General features: G+C 46.1%; 1 protein-coding gene across 1 annotated transcript in view; it reads left to right on the top strand.

Annotated features, from left to right (window-relative positions):
- Nucleotides 1–13,723, top strand: part of LOC142588642 (uncharacterized) — a 118,471-nt gene extending 104,748 nt beyond the window's left edge. Inside the window, exons 13-14 of the mRNA XM_075700469.1 lie at nt 4,989–5,111; nt 13,490–13,723. Of these exons, the coding sequence (XP_075556584.1) occupies nt 4,989–5,111; nt 13,490–13,663 (297 nt within the window). The 3' untranslated portion in view covers nt 13,664–13,723. The remainder of the gene's footprint in view (nt 1–4,988; nt 5,112–13,489) is intronic.
- Nucleotides 13,724–15,212: the final 1,489 nt, after the last annotated feature.

Genomic DNA, 15,212 nt, shown 5'->3' with positions numbered 1-15,212 from the left:
CGAAGGATAAAAAGCAAATGCGGAGAGCAGCCGGGGATGAACGACGCGAGGAGGAAAGCGAAGAAGGAGGGCGCAGGAGAACCATGATGCAGAAAGCGAAGGAGCAGGTTATGGTGAAAGTGTGAGAAAGAAAGCGCGCTGCGGGGACGATGGCTACGAGATGGCGCGAGAGTAGCGCGCGTTGTCTGTATGGAAAAAAAAAGAACGCTGCATGAGTAGAGTTCTGTCTGCGGCGGTTTCTTAGGGTCGCACCCGCGCGACAGCCGCGAGCGGCCTCTCGCGATCTCCAGATTAGCGAGACATTCGCGCCGCACTTCGCAACGTTTGCAGCGTGACGTACGAGACAGATTTGTCGTGCCAGTCAGTATGCCGCGACATGAAAACTCGTATAGAGCTGCGCTCAAATTTCGCATGCGGTAGTGTCGTAATCGTCGGCGAATTTCTTTTAGAGCGCAGCTCTTTGGCGTCCGTTCCTGGGTTTCGCGTCGTCGTCGGCGTCGTCGTCGGCCTCGTAAGCAGCTCCGCCCCCCTTTCATCCCCCCAGCGCTAGCAGCGACCGACTGATACCGCTGGATGCCGCTGACGCCCCTAGAGAGTCAAGATAACGTGACTGCATAGAACACCGTCGCCGCCATGCAGAAAGAGGAGGAAAGGGTCCCCCCCCCCTGTTCTTGTGTGGCGGATAGCTGGGGTTGACTCACTATCGCCGTCAGCGGCATCAGTCAGTCGCTGCTATCTCTTCCCTCCTCCCTTTATCGTGTTGTCCGCTTGCTGCGCGCGCTTCTGCCCCCATCGTTTGCCGCTGGGTGTACACGCCGCACCCCTCCGCTTCCGCTTACTGCTGGTTGCTCTCGACGGCGGCGATGAGCCTCCGCTTCGGCGGCGCGAACTGCAGGGTCTTCTCGGCGGCGGCGATGAGCTTCTGCTTCAGCCTCGCTTACTGCTGGTTGCTCTCGACGGCGGCGATGAGCCTCCGCTTCGGCGGCGCGAACGGCAGGGTCTTCTCGGCGGCGGCGCTTAGCCTCTGCTTCCCCCACGGCTGTGACAACCTCGCGAGGCACTTGTATAGATCTCGTCTTTGAGAATCAAGCATTGGTGTACCAAGTCGAACATATATCAGTCTATTTCTCCGACCACAAAGCTTCCTTCATGACTGTCAAGAACTGTTAGTGGAGTCTTTGTTAAAGGAATACGTGTGAAAAATAAAAAGAAAATTATGTGATAGCGCATACATGTGTTGCTCGATTTCTTTGCCTCAATCTATCCAAAAGGTGAAACAGCTTATTTGCTGCGCTCACATTTCGCATTAGGAAGTAACGTAATCGTCGGTAATTTTTTTTTCGAACCCTACCACAGTTTCCAGATCGTGGCTGTTGAGTTCTGCTGCTGTCTTGCCCAATACTTTATACTAAAACAAAATACACAAACTATTCCGGCAGCTATTCAAGTATACGCAAGCGTTGTGTCACTTGCGCATCTTTTCGCATACCAGTGTTATTGTCAATGTTTGCAAACTTGATCCTACAAGTACAAAGAACAGCGCTGCGCCGACCCGAACTGCTGCCGACGGTGGCGCAACGTGAATTGATGACGCAAGCCAACTACTGCAGGTAGCGGCGCCAGGTTCACTGTTGACGTTCAGATGATTCTTAGGTGTGATCGCTCCTTAGCGCCGTATCCGTGGGCGTCGAACGATTATGAACCATGGTCAAGCGCACTCCAGCACTGGCTGCGTCTGGCGCGACCACGAGGGCCGTATCTCAAGCAATCGGCGATTGAGGCTCAGTGCGGCAAGTGCTGACAGCTTCGTACGCTCTGTGTTCTCGCCCCGCAGCTCGCGTTCAAGCTATAGAGGCAGCTCGCAGGTGAATTCGCATGCTGCCGCGCACGCTACCTTGAAAGCAATCGTCTTACGCGACGGACCGACAGTTTTCTCTTTGGGTAAGCAAAGAAACGCTCACACATTAAAGAGAGAGAAAGAGTTGCGCATCCGAAGGCCGTATCGAACCTCGGTTCCCTTGCACCCGACTCTACCAATATGTCCCAATCGCACGTTTACATTTTTGTGCCAACGCCAGCTGTAGCTTATTTTGTTGTAGCGCAAGCTGAACAAGGACAAGAGAAAAGCACACCTGACACACACAGCACTGTGTGTGTCAGATATGCCTTCCTGCTGGCCTTGTTCAGTTTGCGCTAGAATAAAATAAGATATGCCGTACCAACAAGGCCTTATAGCTATCCTCATCGGCCAGTTATAGCTCTTTCAGTTCATGGCCGCGCGTGTCGCATTGCACGGCACGGGTGCGCGAGAGCCATGCACGTGCGTCATTTGGTTTTATGCAAAATAGGCTGGAATCAAATGGATAGTATTGGATTGACCGTTTCACAAAATCTTTGATTCACACAATATCCAAAAATGCGCATTCGATCTGCATATCTTAAGGTCTGTATGAATGCAGCTTTTTGCGCACGAGACGAGGACAAAGAAGACGTTAAAACATGCGAGTGCAGACTTACAACGCTGTTTTCGTTTGAAGAAATTGACCACATATACAGCAGGCTCTGTGACACATCACGTGTACGCCACCTGCAGAAGATACGCTGTTTTCGTTTGAAGAAATTGACCACATATACAGCAGAATGTGAGACATCACGTGTACGCCGCCTGCAGAAAATGCCTATCTCTACGCAAGAAGGATAGCTCCTTGCTGGAAAAGGCGATAGACGGTTTCGACGCACAGGTGTAACCACGTCTGTCAATTCCGCTTCGATTATTTCTCGGGTTAACGTGTTATGATTTTGGCTGACAATTCAGCCAGCACTAAATTTCGGTTTACACGTGACCGTATTTGTGGCGTTTGCCTGACTACGCATACAATTTCTACAGTGGGCATCCCCCTCTCACTTTTGCACAACAATCACAAACCCCCTATCACAAACCCTCCCTCACTTCTATCACATTGTAGCGATGCTCCCGTAGCCTGTCACTAAGACATCGCCCACTCTGACCAAGATAGTTGGGCGCACAGTTCAAAGGCAGATAATAAACTATTCCTTCCGCACAGTCAACCAACTTTGACGCATGGTTTTCTTTTTTTTTTTGCATGCAGGCTCTTTGGGGGGACGCTCACTGGTCAATCTGCACAAATATTGCAGTCTGTCGGGAGCGAAAAAAAAAAAACACTTTTCCGTTGGCCCGCTGGCCAATCGATTTCATTCGATGCGATATGCCGTGGACACGCGGAATAAGGGAGATATATTTTAACGTGTGGAAGACTTTGACATTAATTATTTGTGGTGACATGCACTCGAACAGGGCTTCAGCAACACTATCGAGGACATATGTAGGTTACCCCGCGTTCATGAGGCGACGAGCGCGTTCAGAGAAGCTGTCGACCACGAACTCTGGACAAGACTTGCATAAATAATTATACAGGCATAGCTTCGCGATGCCCTTTTTTACGAGCTTTGAGTGCGCTGACGCCTACGGGAGCAGTGCCCTGTTCGGACGAGGCTCGCATTTCCAGTATATACGTTTCTCTAGAAATAAAACCTTCATGTCGAGAAAGCGTAGGCTTCCGTTAGACGGCAACTCATGAGTTAAAACTAGAGGTGACAAGCCGTGACATATAATGGATAGCGCGCTCGTAGCTAGTGTCTTGAAACGCCCGGACCTGCAGCTTGGAAAAGTCTAAAAATAATCTACGTACCTACGGCCTTTGCGATGCTAAATTGATGAAGGCGGCTGCTGAGGCCTCTGTCGAGTTCAGCTCAAAATAAATCGCTGAGAATGCGGCATTCACGTCCTGCCAACATGCCCAAATAGTCACCTTAGGTGCGCGTTTGGCATAAAGGGAAGCTCCCGGTATACTACCAGCTTTATGTGTCTTGAGAGTGGAGGCCTGTGTATGTGTGCAAATTCGCAGGTGAGCTTTGGCTTTAGTCGACCGCCCTCGCTAATATTATGTTGCACGTCACCATTGGATGGAACCTCATGCTACGAACCGTTTGAGTGCATGAACTTTTATGCGAAGGCAGGCCCACACACGTTCTTCTAACTCTGCGCAAGAACCTTCATGTGTACGTCCTTCTAAACAAGTCTGCGTCACGTTGACTCCAAAGAATTACTCGTACTCCGACGCACTGGGCGACTCGAAATGACGCAGCGCCCGACTGTGCGTTTTACCGTAGCCTGCCGGCTAGTGACTTTCCTGGATCCGTTGCACGACACTGTGGTGGAGTGCAAAGAGACGCCTAGACGATGACGGAGTGGCGTCGATGGCTGGTTCGTTAGTTTGCTTCTTTCATTTATTTTTTTCCTACGCCAAGAGTGCACTTGCTTCTAACGTTTTCGACGCCATTTCGTCGTCGTCCAGGCCTCTCTTGGCACTCTCACCATGGCCACATTAAGTGTCTCGGACATTCTGGAGCACAGGACGCTGAGTAAAAATTACTGGGCCAATTTTCGGCCAATTTAACTCATAGTTTATTTAGCTGGTTATTCGAAGGCTGCACATACTGTCATCTAAATTCCTGATTCCACGTCGCAACCACGTGTTGCCACAAAGTGCGTGGAAGTGGACTTATTAACCTAGTTTATAAATTTTTTTACGTTTCAACATTGCACAAGGAATGGGATTACTTGTAACGCGAGATAACTGAAGCCTTCCTGGAACCAGAGAATGACGTGAAATATGCCCATGTTCGACAGGCATTTCGCAATAATTCCGCACAATACGCTTAGAATTGAATGCGATGAGTACGTGAACTTAGGCTGAACATTGTATATCTCAGAAAAGCCCTGCCGTGTTCTGCAGCGATTTGATTCCAGGAAGGCCTCACGCCAGTTTGCTCCAGAATAATTGTGTGAATCATGACACAATGCAGCCTTACATGTTTGCATAGTGTATAAGCGTTTTCCTCTTCTTTTTCATTTGTCCGCCCTTATTTCACGCCGTCTGCTCCACAAATGCCTGAACGAACGCCAGTCATGCGGCCAGCAGTACACAATCGATCTCGTCGACAAAGACCTGGTGCTAGTGGCGAAACAGCAAAACAGCAAATACAAACCACCGATTCTTTTTGACAACACGACCACCATGGAAATGAAGGTATGTATGTGCTTCTTGTACGGCTATTAGCCAAACCATTAGGTCGCGTGTATTGTTGATGTGGGATTAGCAGTACATGGCTCTTACCGACTTCTGAAGCAGAGGAAGGAAAGGTGCCCTTCCGAGAAACACGTCGCCGCCATGGCAGGCAGTGGGAGCACTGCGCACAAGTGCACGTGCTAACAAGGTGGGCACATCTCGCAGTCCGTTGTAAAGTATGCCAATACAGGCTGAAGTTTCACATCCCTTGCCAGCCACGTTAAGGCCGAAAAGTGCAAATTTATATAGGAGGCCATTTGATTGCCACAAGCTAATAACTGAAAGCAGACCTTCGAGGGTGACTTCGAATAACTAAAATTGATCACTCAACAAGTAGATGCGTGGTGAACGCGTGTAATGTTCGATGATATTTATTATAGGGAAATCTGCAGTTGTGCAGGAATGTCAGTATTCAATGAATGCAATCATTTGCGCAGAAAAGCAAGATGTTGTCAAACACCCACTCTTTACATTTTGTGTTTTTTGTCTGTGTTTGACAATTTCAGTCAGGAGGTTTAGTTGAATATCATCGTGTAACCAACTCAAAATTGATGTTCGCAGATGCAATACATTCACTACTCTACAAATTGTAGATTTTGTTTGTTTTATTCACCTCTCTCCCCCCTTTTTTTGCGTGTGTCTTCGGCACAAACATGATCTATGCAGAGACGCGACCTCGCTGGCTTAAAATAATAACATAAAATGTCTTCTCCCTTACTGCTGCGCTTCAGAATGTGCAATTTGCCTAATATATTTTCACTTGTGTATTCGTCTGCTGCCTTTCTGACAGTCGCGGCAAATTTGTACATCGAGCAATAGCGTGCCGAGAAATCGAAACACGTCTGATGTCGTGGCTAAAACTTAGGAACACTTCAGCTGCTTTTTAACGTATTTTACTTCAGAGTAGCATTGGCATCAATAACTAAAATCTGCCGTAGCAGCGCACTTTCAGATATATTTTGTTGCAAAATAAATTACTTTGCAAGCTCCAGCTGCTCCGTTATGATACAAACGAACGCACCCATAACAGCCATGAAACAGGGCAGTTTTGCAGCGTCAACTCACTACTTGTACAAGCCGAAAAGCAATGTGAAACTCAAGTCCACGCAATAAGGGAAATAAACGCTGGCGACACACAAAAGGCAATGGCCTGCACTCAGTAAGCACAAACATAATAAGACTGTGGTACACGGTGTTAGCACCAGCGTTGCTCTGGTAAGCCCGAGGCCGCCAGATCAAATCCCCGCCAAGGCAGCCGCGTTTTAATGAAGGATGCGTGCAAAAGCTCCCGTGTGCCATGCATTGGGGGCTAGTGAAAGGATCCCATTGTGTCAGAATTAATTTGTAGTCTATTACTACTGCATTTCTCAAAATCATATCGTAGTTTTGGCGTGCAGAACCACAGAATTTGTTTATTTTTGTTTGTCGGTACCAGGAAATGTGGACCGTGTACAAGTATGATTGAGGCATGCGGGCGTTGATCTTGCTGGAAACACGCAATATTATCGATGGTGTTATCTGTATCAGCAGTAGCAGGCTCACGACTTTTCTTTTTTTATAGGAAGCGGTATACAGGCAACGACTGAAAGCGATGCTCTTGCTTAGCGTATTATGCGTATACTGTGTATAAGAGCCGTGGTCGTCTACGCACATGCCCATCGGTGGACCGCAGTAACGCGACTCCGAAATCACTGCATTTCACGTGAGCGCTTACTGTAAACAACATAATCCATATGGTGACTGGATCTGCGTACGGATAAGCCATCTTTGTGTCCATACTGACATACAAAAAGCGATATCAATGTCTTCGAGTGGCGTGCCAATTGACGCTTTCTAACGGAAAACAAAATAATGAAATGGCGTTGCTTCCTGAAGTCGGGGCGTGTTCTCGTTCTGCAGAGCTTATGGTGGGTACCTTTAGGCAATATCCGAAGCCGTATTTTAGATTTAGCACGCATAGATCTAAATGGCAATTTTGAAATCTCTCTGCATGATTAGAAATGAAATGGACTACCCGTGCTACGTTCTAGTTGTGTGTTTCAAGCATAAGTAAACGACTATGGAGCGTTTAAGTAAGCAATAAATTCCGTATATGATAAATCAAGATGATCGGTAATGGGGTGGGCTACGGAACCAAATTTAACTTCGGAAGTTTTACGTGCCAGAACCAAGACACGATTACGAGGCACGCCACAGTTAGGGACTCCATACTAATCGTGGCTTTCTGGGGTTCAACAATGCGCACCTAAATGTTAGTGCATGGTCGTATTTGCATGTCATCGCAATAAAAAATGCAGCCGTGCGGCCGGGATGACACCCACGTCCTCGACCACAGCCGTGCAATATCATAGGCACTGAACTACCACGTCGGGTGTTTGCGTGTGTAATGGGCGTGTGAAAGAAGCAGACGTCGTTGGCGCAGGTATCTGTTCGTCCATGCCAAATAAACAGATGCATTTTCTTGTTTTATGTGAGCAGAAAATTTGAGCAATCATCGAGTAACCAATTCTTCTCTTTATTTCACATTCAAGACGGCCATTTTGAACAAGTATGGTTACCAGCGCCCAGAAGATTTTATATCTCCTGGGCCATCTAGTCTGCTTAGTCTTTTCCTTAGTCGTTTCCTTAGAGTTCGTGAAATGATGTGCAGCACAGATGAAGCTCCACTTGATAGAAGTTTATGCCAAACCGATTAACAAGGCGTTGCCGAAAAATCTTCGGCTTTGTTTTCCATATAAGTATTTGCGCCTATTTTTTATATATATAAGTGCGAAAGGGCAGGTGGCGTTACTGGTGCTTCGTCAAATGAACCTCCAAAGAACACAAATGTTGTTACATGCATAGCAAACGATACAGCAAGCGACACAGAAAAGAACATATCTGAAACGTGACCGAATCAATTGTGTCCAATTATGCTAGATTGTACCCTACACAGAGATTCGGAACTCTTTATTATGAATAGGCGCTGCTGCTTTGCAGTGAGCGCACTTCCATAGCCAGGTTACTACATGGAGAAACTGAAGCCTAAGCCCCTCTATAACAGCGCGTTCATTTTGGCTAGTTGGTACAGCTTGTAAACAAGAGCTTTAGGAGTGCGACACAGAGCACAGCACTGACTTGGAACCAAATGCTTTTTTTCTAGGAGCGGTACGCAAGCGCAAGCGGCAGGAATACGCATGAAAAAAAAAAATGAATCAGCACGACAGATACCGCGTTTATTTGGCCGATAGGGAGAAGTACGTGGAATTCACACATGGGTCGCCACGTGTAAAGATTCTACAGGCATTGGGAACCTCTCGTGCGCCATTTTTGCGTATTTTGTTGACTATGTTGCATCTTTTCGAGGAAAGGAGAGCACCCTTACTTCCGGCTGTGGACGGCCAGATGACTGTACTCTTTAAGCGAAGTCGCTTGTTCAAGTCGGTGGGCCTTATTACATTTTACCAGTGAAACAGGGATTGTGTGTGAGCGTAATGTCTTAGACATCTCGCACAATCTAGCGTGCTACCTCGTGATCGATCGAGGAAGCACGCTCGGCGCTTTGTTGATGGGCGCGCGCAGGTTGTCCGATTACGCTCACGTGCAATAGCTCTTACACGGTCAAACGGGAAGATTTAATAATGAGAAACATCCCAATACATGATTCTCTTGAGTAAGCTTGAAGGGTTCTGATGGTTCACACGTTTATATTTTCTCATATGCCATTTATGTGTGTATAAAAGCTTTGATATTTCGTTATATCTGACATGTGTGGATGTATCTGTATATATATCCTGTATTCATCAACTTCATCCGAGTTTGTATTTGCTTATGTGCCCTTTAAATGGCAATAGTTCTGTTGTTATGCGTTCAAGTGCAAGGCATATTCTTGGTGGGGGAGAGGACCTAATGAGTTACTTTCGCCTTTTCCCCTGCTGCCACAGTTGAAACGTTAATGAACATCAACTTCAAACTTATACGTGCCTATGCTATGCCCAATTCTTTCAGTGTCGGGTATTGAGGAGGTGACTCGTCCCCTGTGTCCTGTTTCCCTGTCGGATATTGGAAAATGAGACCGTTTATTTTTGCGTATGCAGAAGAGAAGCGACTCGTATAATGAAAAATGCATTTTTGGGATTGCCTGCACATTCCTACATTAATTTCATGTCTACTACCTAGTTTCGTTTTGACCCACACATATCGGAGGTGACGCCACCATGCCTAAGTCAAAATTAGACGCAGTCGAAAGTGCCTCTTCGTCGGACTGCAAGCTGTCATCTTCTGAGTCGGAGCTTGGCTCATATTCGGGGTCGCCGCGGCAATGAACAATTGAAGATGCCGCGCGAGCAGCTATCTGAAAGCGATCAAGCGGCTAAGCTCGGGGAAGGAGCGCTAAGAACATCCCGTGGAAACACATCTCTCAGCCTCAATGGTGACAGGCTGTGTTCACTACTAAGCTGCCAACTTAAAGCGACACTAAAGAGAAAATGACTTCTCCTACATGGGTAAATTACCTCTCCAGGACACTAAAACACCACTATTACCACGATACGATGCTTGGTTAGCCAGAAACAGCGCAAGAACGAAAGACGGGTGGCGATGCCTCCTTGATGTTTCCGCACTTGGTCGCTGTGACATCATGGATTTTGATGGCTTCTTCTAGGGCCTACTTAATTGTATAGTGGTACAGATTGACTACATTGGGTTCTAAAGGAACCAAATATTAAACATGGCAAGTTTTGGGAACCTCTTCTCAGCCAACGCGGCTTAAATGCGAAAACATACTTTTGGAATCCCTGACGTCAACACTGACGTACGGCGTCGGGGTTTCGGCGCGAAATTCAAATGCTGATACTTCGACCTGTATTTTTTTATCTAATAATTAGACTATTATTTTGAAATGACTGTCTGCAGTATTCTCAAACAATGCTTTATCAGTCTAAAGTGATTAGTTGTTTCGCTTTAGTGTCCCTTTAACCCTTTTAAGCATACGTCATATAGTACGTTCTCGATTTAAAAAAAAAATAGTTTGTTAGACGGCGCTGGACGAACGTTCTGTCTGGTTTTCGAATGCCAAAGAAGCGCGAAGATACTTTAAAAATATGAGGAATTTCTCAAGAACGCTTGAAAACTTTCATCTCAAAAATATAATGCATCTAAGGAACGGTAAGCATGCAACTGTTCTATAGTTATGCATTTGTGTTCAAATGATTGTGTGGGATGTCGGTAGCGAGCACAGTTCAAGCAGCGAATAGCCCCGTTTTCAAGTATTAGTAGCTTGGTAACGTTTTCCTTGGCCGTCGTCCACCACATTATTACACAGTAGCTCGTATAATACAGGTAAGTACAGTCCAAAATTCTGAGTTTGATCTTGATTTGTTTCTGACAGACGAGTCGAAGGGAGCAACAGGGGAAACAGGAAGCTACAAATGAAAGAGACACGAGAGGATTGCGCAGCCATCCTTGCCGCCGTCGCGAAGAGAGCGCGAGAGGGAAGCACGCACACACGCACGCGCACACACTTTTTGTAAACGTACGCGAGAGGTCAGAAACACGCACGAGTTGCCTTACAATGCGACGAGAATATTTTAACGGAAAACTTTCGGATGCTCGCGCTCCACGCGACGCAGTCACGCCTCCGCAGAAGCGCGTTAGGCAGCGCGCTAACAAAAGAGAGAGAGACTGAGAAAACCCAGAAAGGGGAGAAAGAAATACTTATAGAAATATACAATAGGCGGCTCAACTACCTCAAAGCTCTCCAATTTCGTGTTACTGCCCACATCCGAGTGGAGAGAGTGAAGAACGCACAGGTACGTCAGTGATGTGGCGAGACAAACGCGGAATGTACCGGTACGGCAGTGACACTGAAAGTGTTAAGACGGAGAGAGAAGGGGAAAGGCAGAGAGGTCAACCAGGTGGGAAGATCCAGATTGCTACCCTACACTGGGTAGAGAGGGGAGGGGGAGGTAAAGTGATAGCAAAGTAGAGATAAAGAAAGAACGGTGTATAGACATACAATCACAGTCGGTCACTGTCACCGCATACCGTCACGGCACAGCGCAATAGAACTTGCAACACTATAAACATCTGATCAGGCTACGGCCGCTTGTCCAATTCTGTTGCCCTTGAAAGTGTTGTAAGGTGTTGCCCCTCCGCATGCACTCTTCGGGCCGGCCACCCATTGCCGTAACTGCGGGAGCTCCCATGCATTAGAAATATGCTAAATAATAACGAAAGAAGTACTGGAAACAGCGCGCTAGGGAGATTTTTGAAGCCTTCACAATCTTCACGCGCGGCGACGCATGCGCCAACTATCCGCCACTATCCTATCGTTCAAAGGAACATACGGAGCGATCATTTCAACATTTTCAGGAAATTTTAAAGATTGCCTGTGGCAGATAAGAAAATTATTTTTCTTGAGCAGGATTATTTAAAAAGGCGGACATCAATAGGCCGAAAAATCGAAACGCATATTCACTAATAAGAAAACTTCACTAGTAAACTTCTTAATGAATTACTTTACTGCCCGTATGGCAATTTACTCCATACTTACCGGCTACTAACTGTAGCCGGTGTCTTCAAGACGTGTCCGTTTCAAATGAATCTCCAGGATGGCATGAGTTTCGAGATATTATTTCCCAGGGTGTGGGACAAAATACACGGGCGCTCCAGTTATTTTTTTGTTGCTTCATTGACAAAAAGGAGAATTCTGGTAAAAAGTAAGTAGGACAGTACATTCTTACGGCGAGTTCTAGGGCCCATATTTTCAAACCTCTTGTCTCCTGGCTAAGGATTGAAATTGGATACGCCTTCCAATCTGGCCTGCTACTATTCGTAAGCTGCAATAAGTGCTTCAAGTAATTAAAACATTTATTTATTAGTGCTTTTTTCATGACTTTTTGATTAGTGATTTCTTGTGAAAGTAATGCCCACCTCTCTGAACAATCCAGCTCTAGGACTTCAACTATGCAACCGTTCCTCGAAATGAAGCATTTGGTGTGTATTCAGAACTCTGCCCTGTTTCTTTTGCTTTGTATTGCGATGCGCTGCTTAACGCTCTTTGAAAGCGTCAGAATGTGCCGCAACAGTGGAGGTGTAGCCAAGGTTGCAACGTCGAGGAGTGTATGCCTTCTGTAATATCATTCCTGCATCCATCCTCGATCACCTCCTTGGTTGCTTATAGTAATGTTCTTGTGCTTACGACGGATGCCGATGCATACATTCTTTGCACAAAAGGACTGACGCTCACTAGGGGAGCAACTGCTGATAACAGCAGTTGCTGCTCCAGCCTTCCTAGCCTGCTGAAAGCAACTACCCAGGCGAAGACAAGCCGCCTTGCCGAGACTTTGCATTGAGCGAGTTCCTTGCTCCGGTACAGTGAATCACTTCAAGCTTCCATGTTCCCGTGCACATTTCTCTTGTTTGAACTTCTTGTACCAGCGTAAATTCGCTGCTCGAATCCATTGTACAGCAACAGTTATTTAGCGTCTACACTGCATCGATCAAACATGTTCAAGGCAGGGGAATGGCTCACTGCGCAAATTGTCAATAAGTAATACCAAAATACGGTGAAGCCGCTAATGACGACAAGAAAGCGTTGTTAACTATACCATTTAACTACTCCGTTGTAAACAACATTCACTCAGATATGATTTATGTTCCGTGGCACATATTCTCAGCAATACAAGTACTTTTATTCGCCCATGTATCACGATGAAATGAGTTATTGAACATCTACGACACTCGATTATTCCAATAATATGCTTGAAGGAAGCATACAGCTTGCAAATGAATTTCCAAGAACCAAAAACGATGCAGATACTGCATTAAAAAAGGAATCCACATTAACTGAGATTTGTTAAAACATTTTTTTTTATTTTCTTGTTAGCCTATCGACTATTTTAGAGAAACCTTTGGGTGCAGCCACGTTGGGCTATTAAAGCTTGCAGTCTTCTATATCTGACAACCGAATTCATGGCACTACAGTCTATTACAATTCAAGAAGTTGGTTGTGCACACGTGTTACCTGTTTATTCCATCAGGGGCCACACTTGAAGAACCCGGTAACGAAACAGACAAAAGCAAAATGATCTGAAACAACGCATTAGCAGCCGCATAACCGGGTATATTCATTTTTTAAGGGCCGACATTTTTTACCGTTTATGACAGAACGTAGACAAAAAAGAGGTAATTTTTGGCAAACGCACACCGAACTCTTTCTTAGTGTGAATGCAGTCACTGCAAGAAGTATTGTTAGCCTACACATTTTACACGCGACGCACGAAATTGCGTATGCTAGTACCATGGAAATGGAACATCAGTGTTCACAACACTGAAGCATGTATTGCCTTGCGGCGCAGATCAACCTGATGTTCGGGCGCGTTCAGCGGAGAAACCTTGGCTGGTCCCTGCACCGCATCGAAATGGATTACATTTACGGCGAATGCACAATTCCCGACGAGACCCCTACGCCTCTGATTGTGTCGCACGTCAGCAGCGTCGTCTCCAAGCATCGCCGCCTCCAGTGGGACTGATATCTTTCCTCCTGGACTTTTCTTTACGGACATTATTAGTAAATTGTGCCAGTACCTTCAGCGGCCGTACTCAATGTTGGTATGGCCCGCTACAGTAGTCCCTGTGACGACAGTGTTTGAATAGATATGTGTGCACCGGAACGCAAACCTCTATAGCAGTATCAAGTAAATACATATCGAGCGCTCAAGATATCCATGTAGCGTGTATTAGTGACTCTGCGCATATTAGTTGTTCTAAAACTACAAAGTGTACAGTCGGACGCTGCTAAATACAATAAATACACGAACACTAAGTACAATGTGATATAGCGGGTATTTCGATGTATACAAACTCGCCTGTAAAAAAGTAGTGTGTGTTGTCATCGGTTGTTTATATCTGTACAGATTCGTTATTTTCATTGGAGAACAGAAACGCGAAGGAAATCCATATATATATAAAAAAGAGAAAAAAAAGGCGTTGTATGCAGTAACTTTTGCATGCATTTAGTGTTGTTACTCAGTGCAACAAAGAAATGTTTTCTATTTGCACGAGAATGTGTATACGTGCTCCACTCGACTTAACACAATACCGGCACAGTTACGGCGCCTCGATGACCTCCTAGCCCGCCTTCCATACGTACGTAAGTAACGGTGCATTTATGAAAGTGTTCTAGGAAGTTCGAAATAAGACAAAATGTTATGATTTTGCGCCGACCAAACGTAAATGAGTCTTCAAGAGCGTTGTCATGTGACAACGAAAATGCCTTTCCCGCGCAATACATAACCGAAATTGTGCTCTGTTGCGCACTATTGTTGCCATGAACAGGTCACGCAAAACGCAGCTATTTGATGGCTTCGTGGACATGCATTGAAACAAAGGGGAATCCAACAATAAACCTTTGATTTTTAAGGTTGCTAAAACAGGCTGAAAAGAGCGCCTCGTGATACTTAATTTTGTTTTCTACAAGCAGCGTTGGCATGGATATCAAATAAAAAAGCTTCGAAGAATCTGTGCAATTAGAACCACGTAGGCCATCTCACATCACGTGGAAGTGGGTGTCACGGGGTCTTCCGTAACATTCGCCAGCCTATTCGCGATTCCCAACCATTCTGACATGGACATCAAACGATCGGGCTTCGAAGAAGCTCTGTAATAGTACCGAGGCAAGACACGTTACACCACGTGGCCAAGGGTGTCAGGCCAACTAGCGTGATTTACGAACGCCCACACGTGTTTCAAGAACACGCTGACATGGGTGTCAAACCGGCGGTATTCGCAAAAGCTATGCGATTGCACACACGTAGCGAGCGTCAAACCACGTGGGAAAGTGTCACGGGGCCTCACGTATCTTTCGCTCGTCCATGCGTGATTGCCAAGCATACTTACATGGATATCAAACGAACGGATGACGAACAAGCTCTGCGATGGTACGCACGTCGTGCATGTTCAATCACGAGGAAAAGGGTATCACGAGACTCCACGTAACTTTCGCCTTTTACTTCCCCTTTTCCTCATGAATGAAAAATCCTATCGCATTTCCCTAAATTACGCCTAATAGCACATCTAGAG

Source organism: Dermacentor variabilis, chromosome 7 (assembly GCF_050947875.1).
Source record: "Dermacentor variabilis isolate Ectoservices chromosome 7, ASM5094787v1, whole genome shotgun sequence".
Taxonomy (NCBI): domain Eukaryota; kingdom Metazoa; phylum Arthropoda; class Arachnida; order Ixodida; family Ixodidae; genus Dermacentor; species Dermacentor variabilis.
Note: the sequence above shows the minus strand (reverse complement) of the source record. Positions and strands in the feature narration are given on the sequence as shown.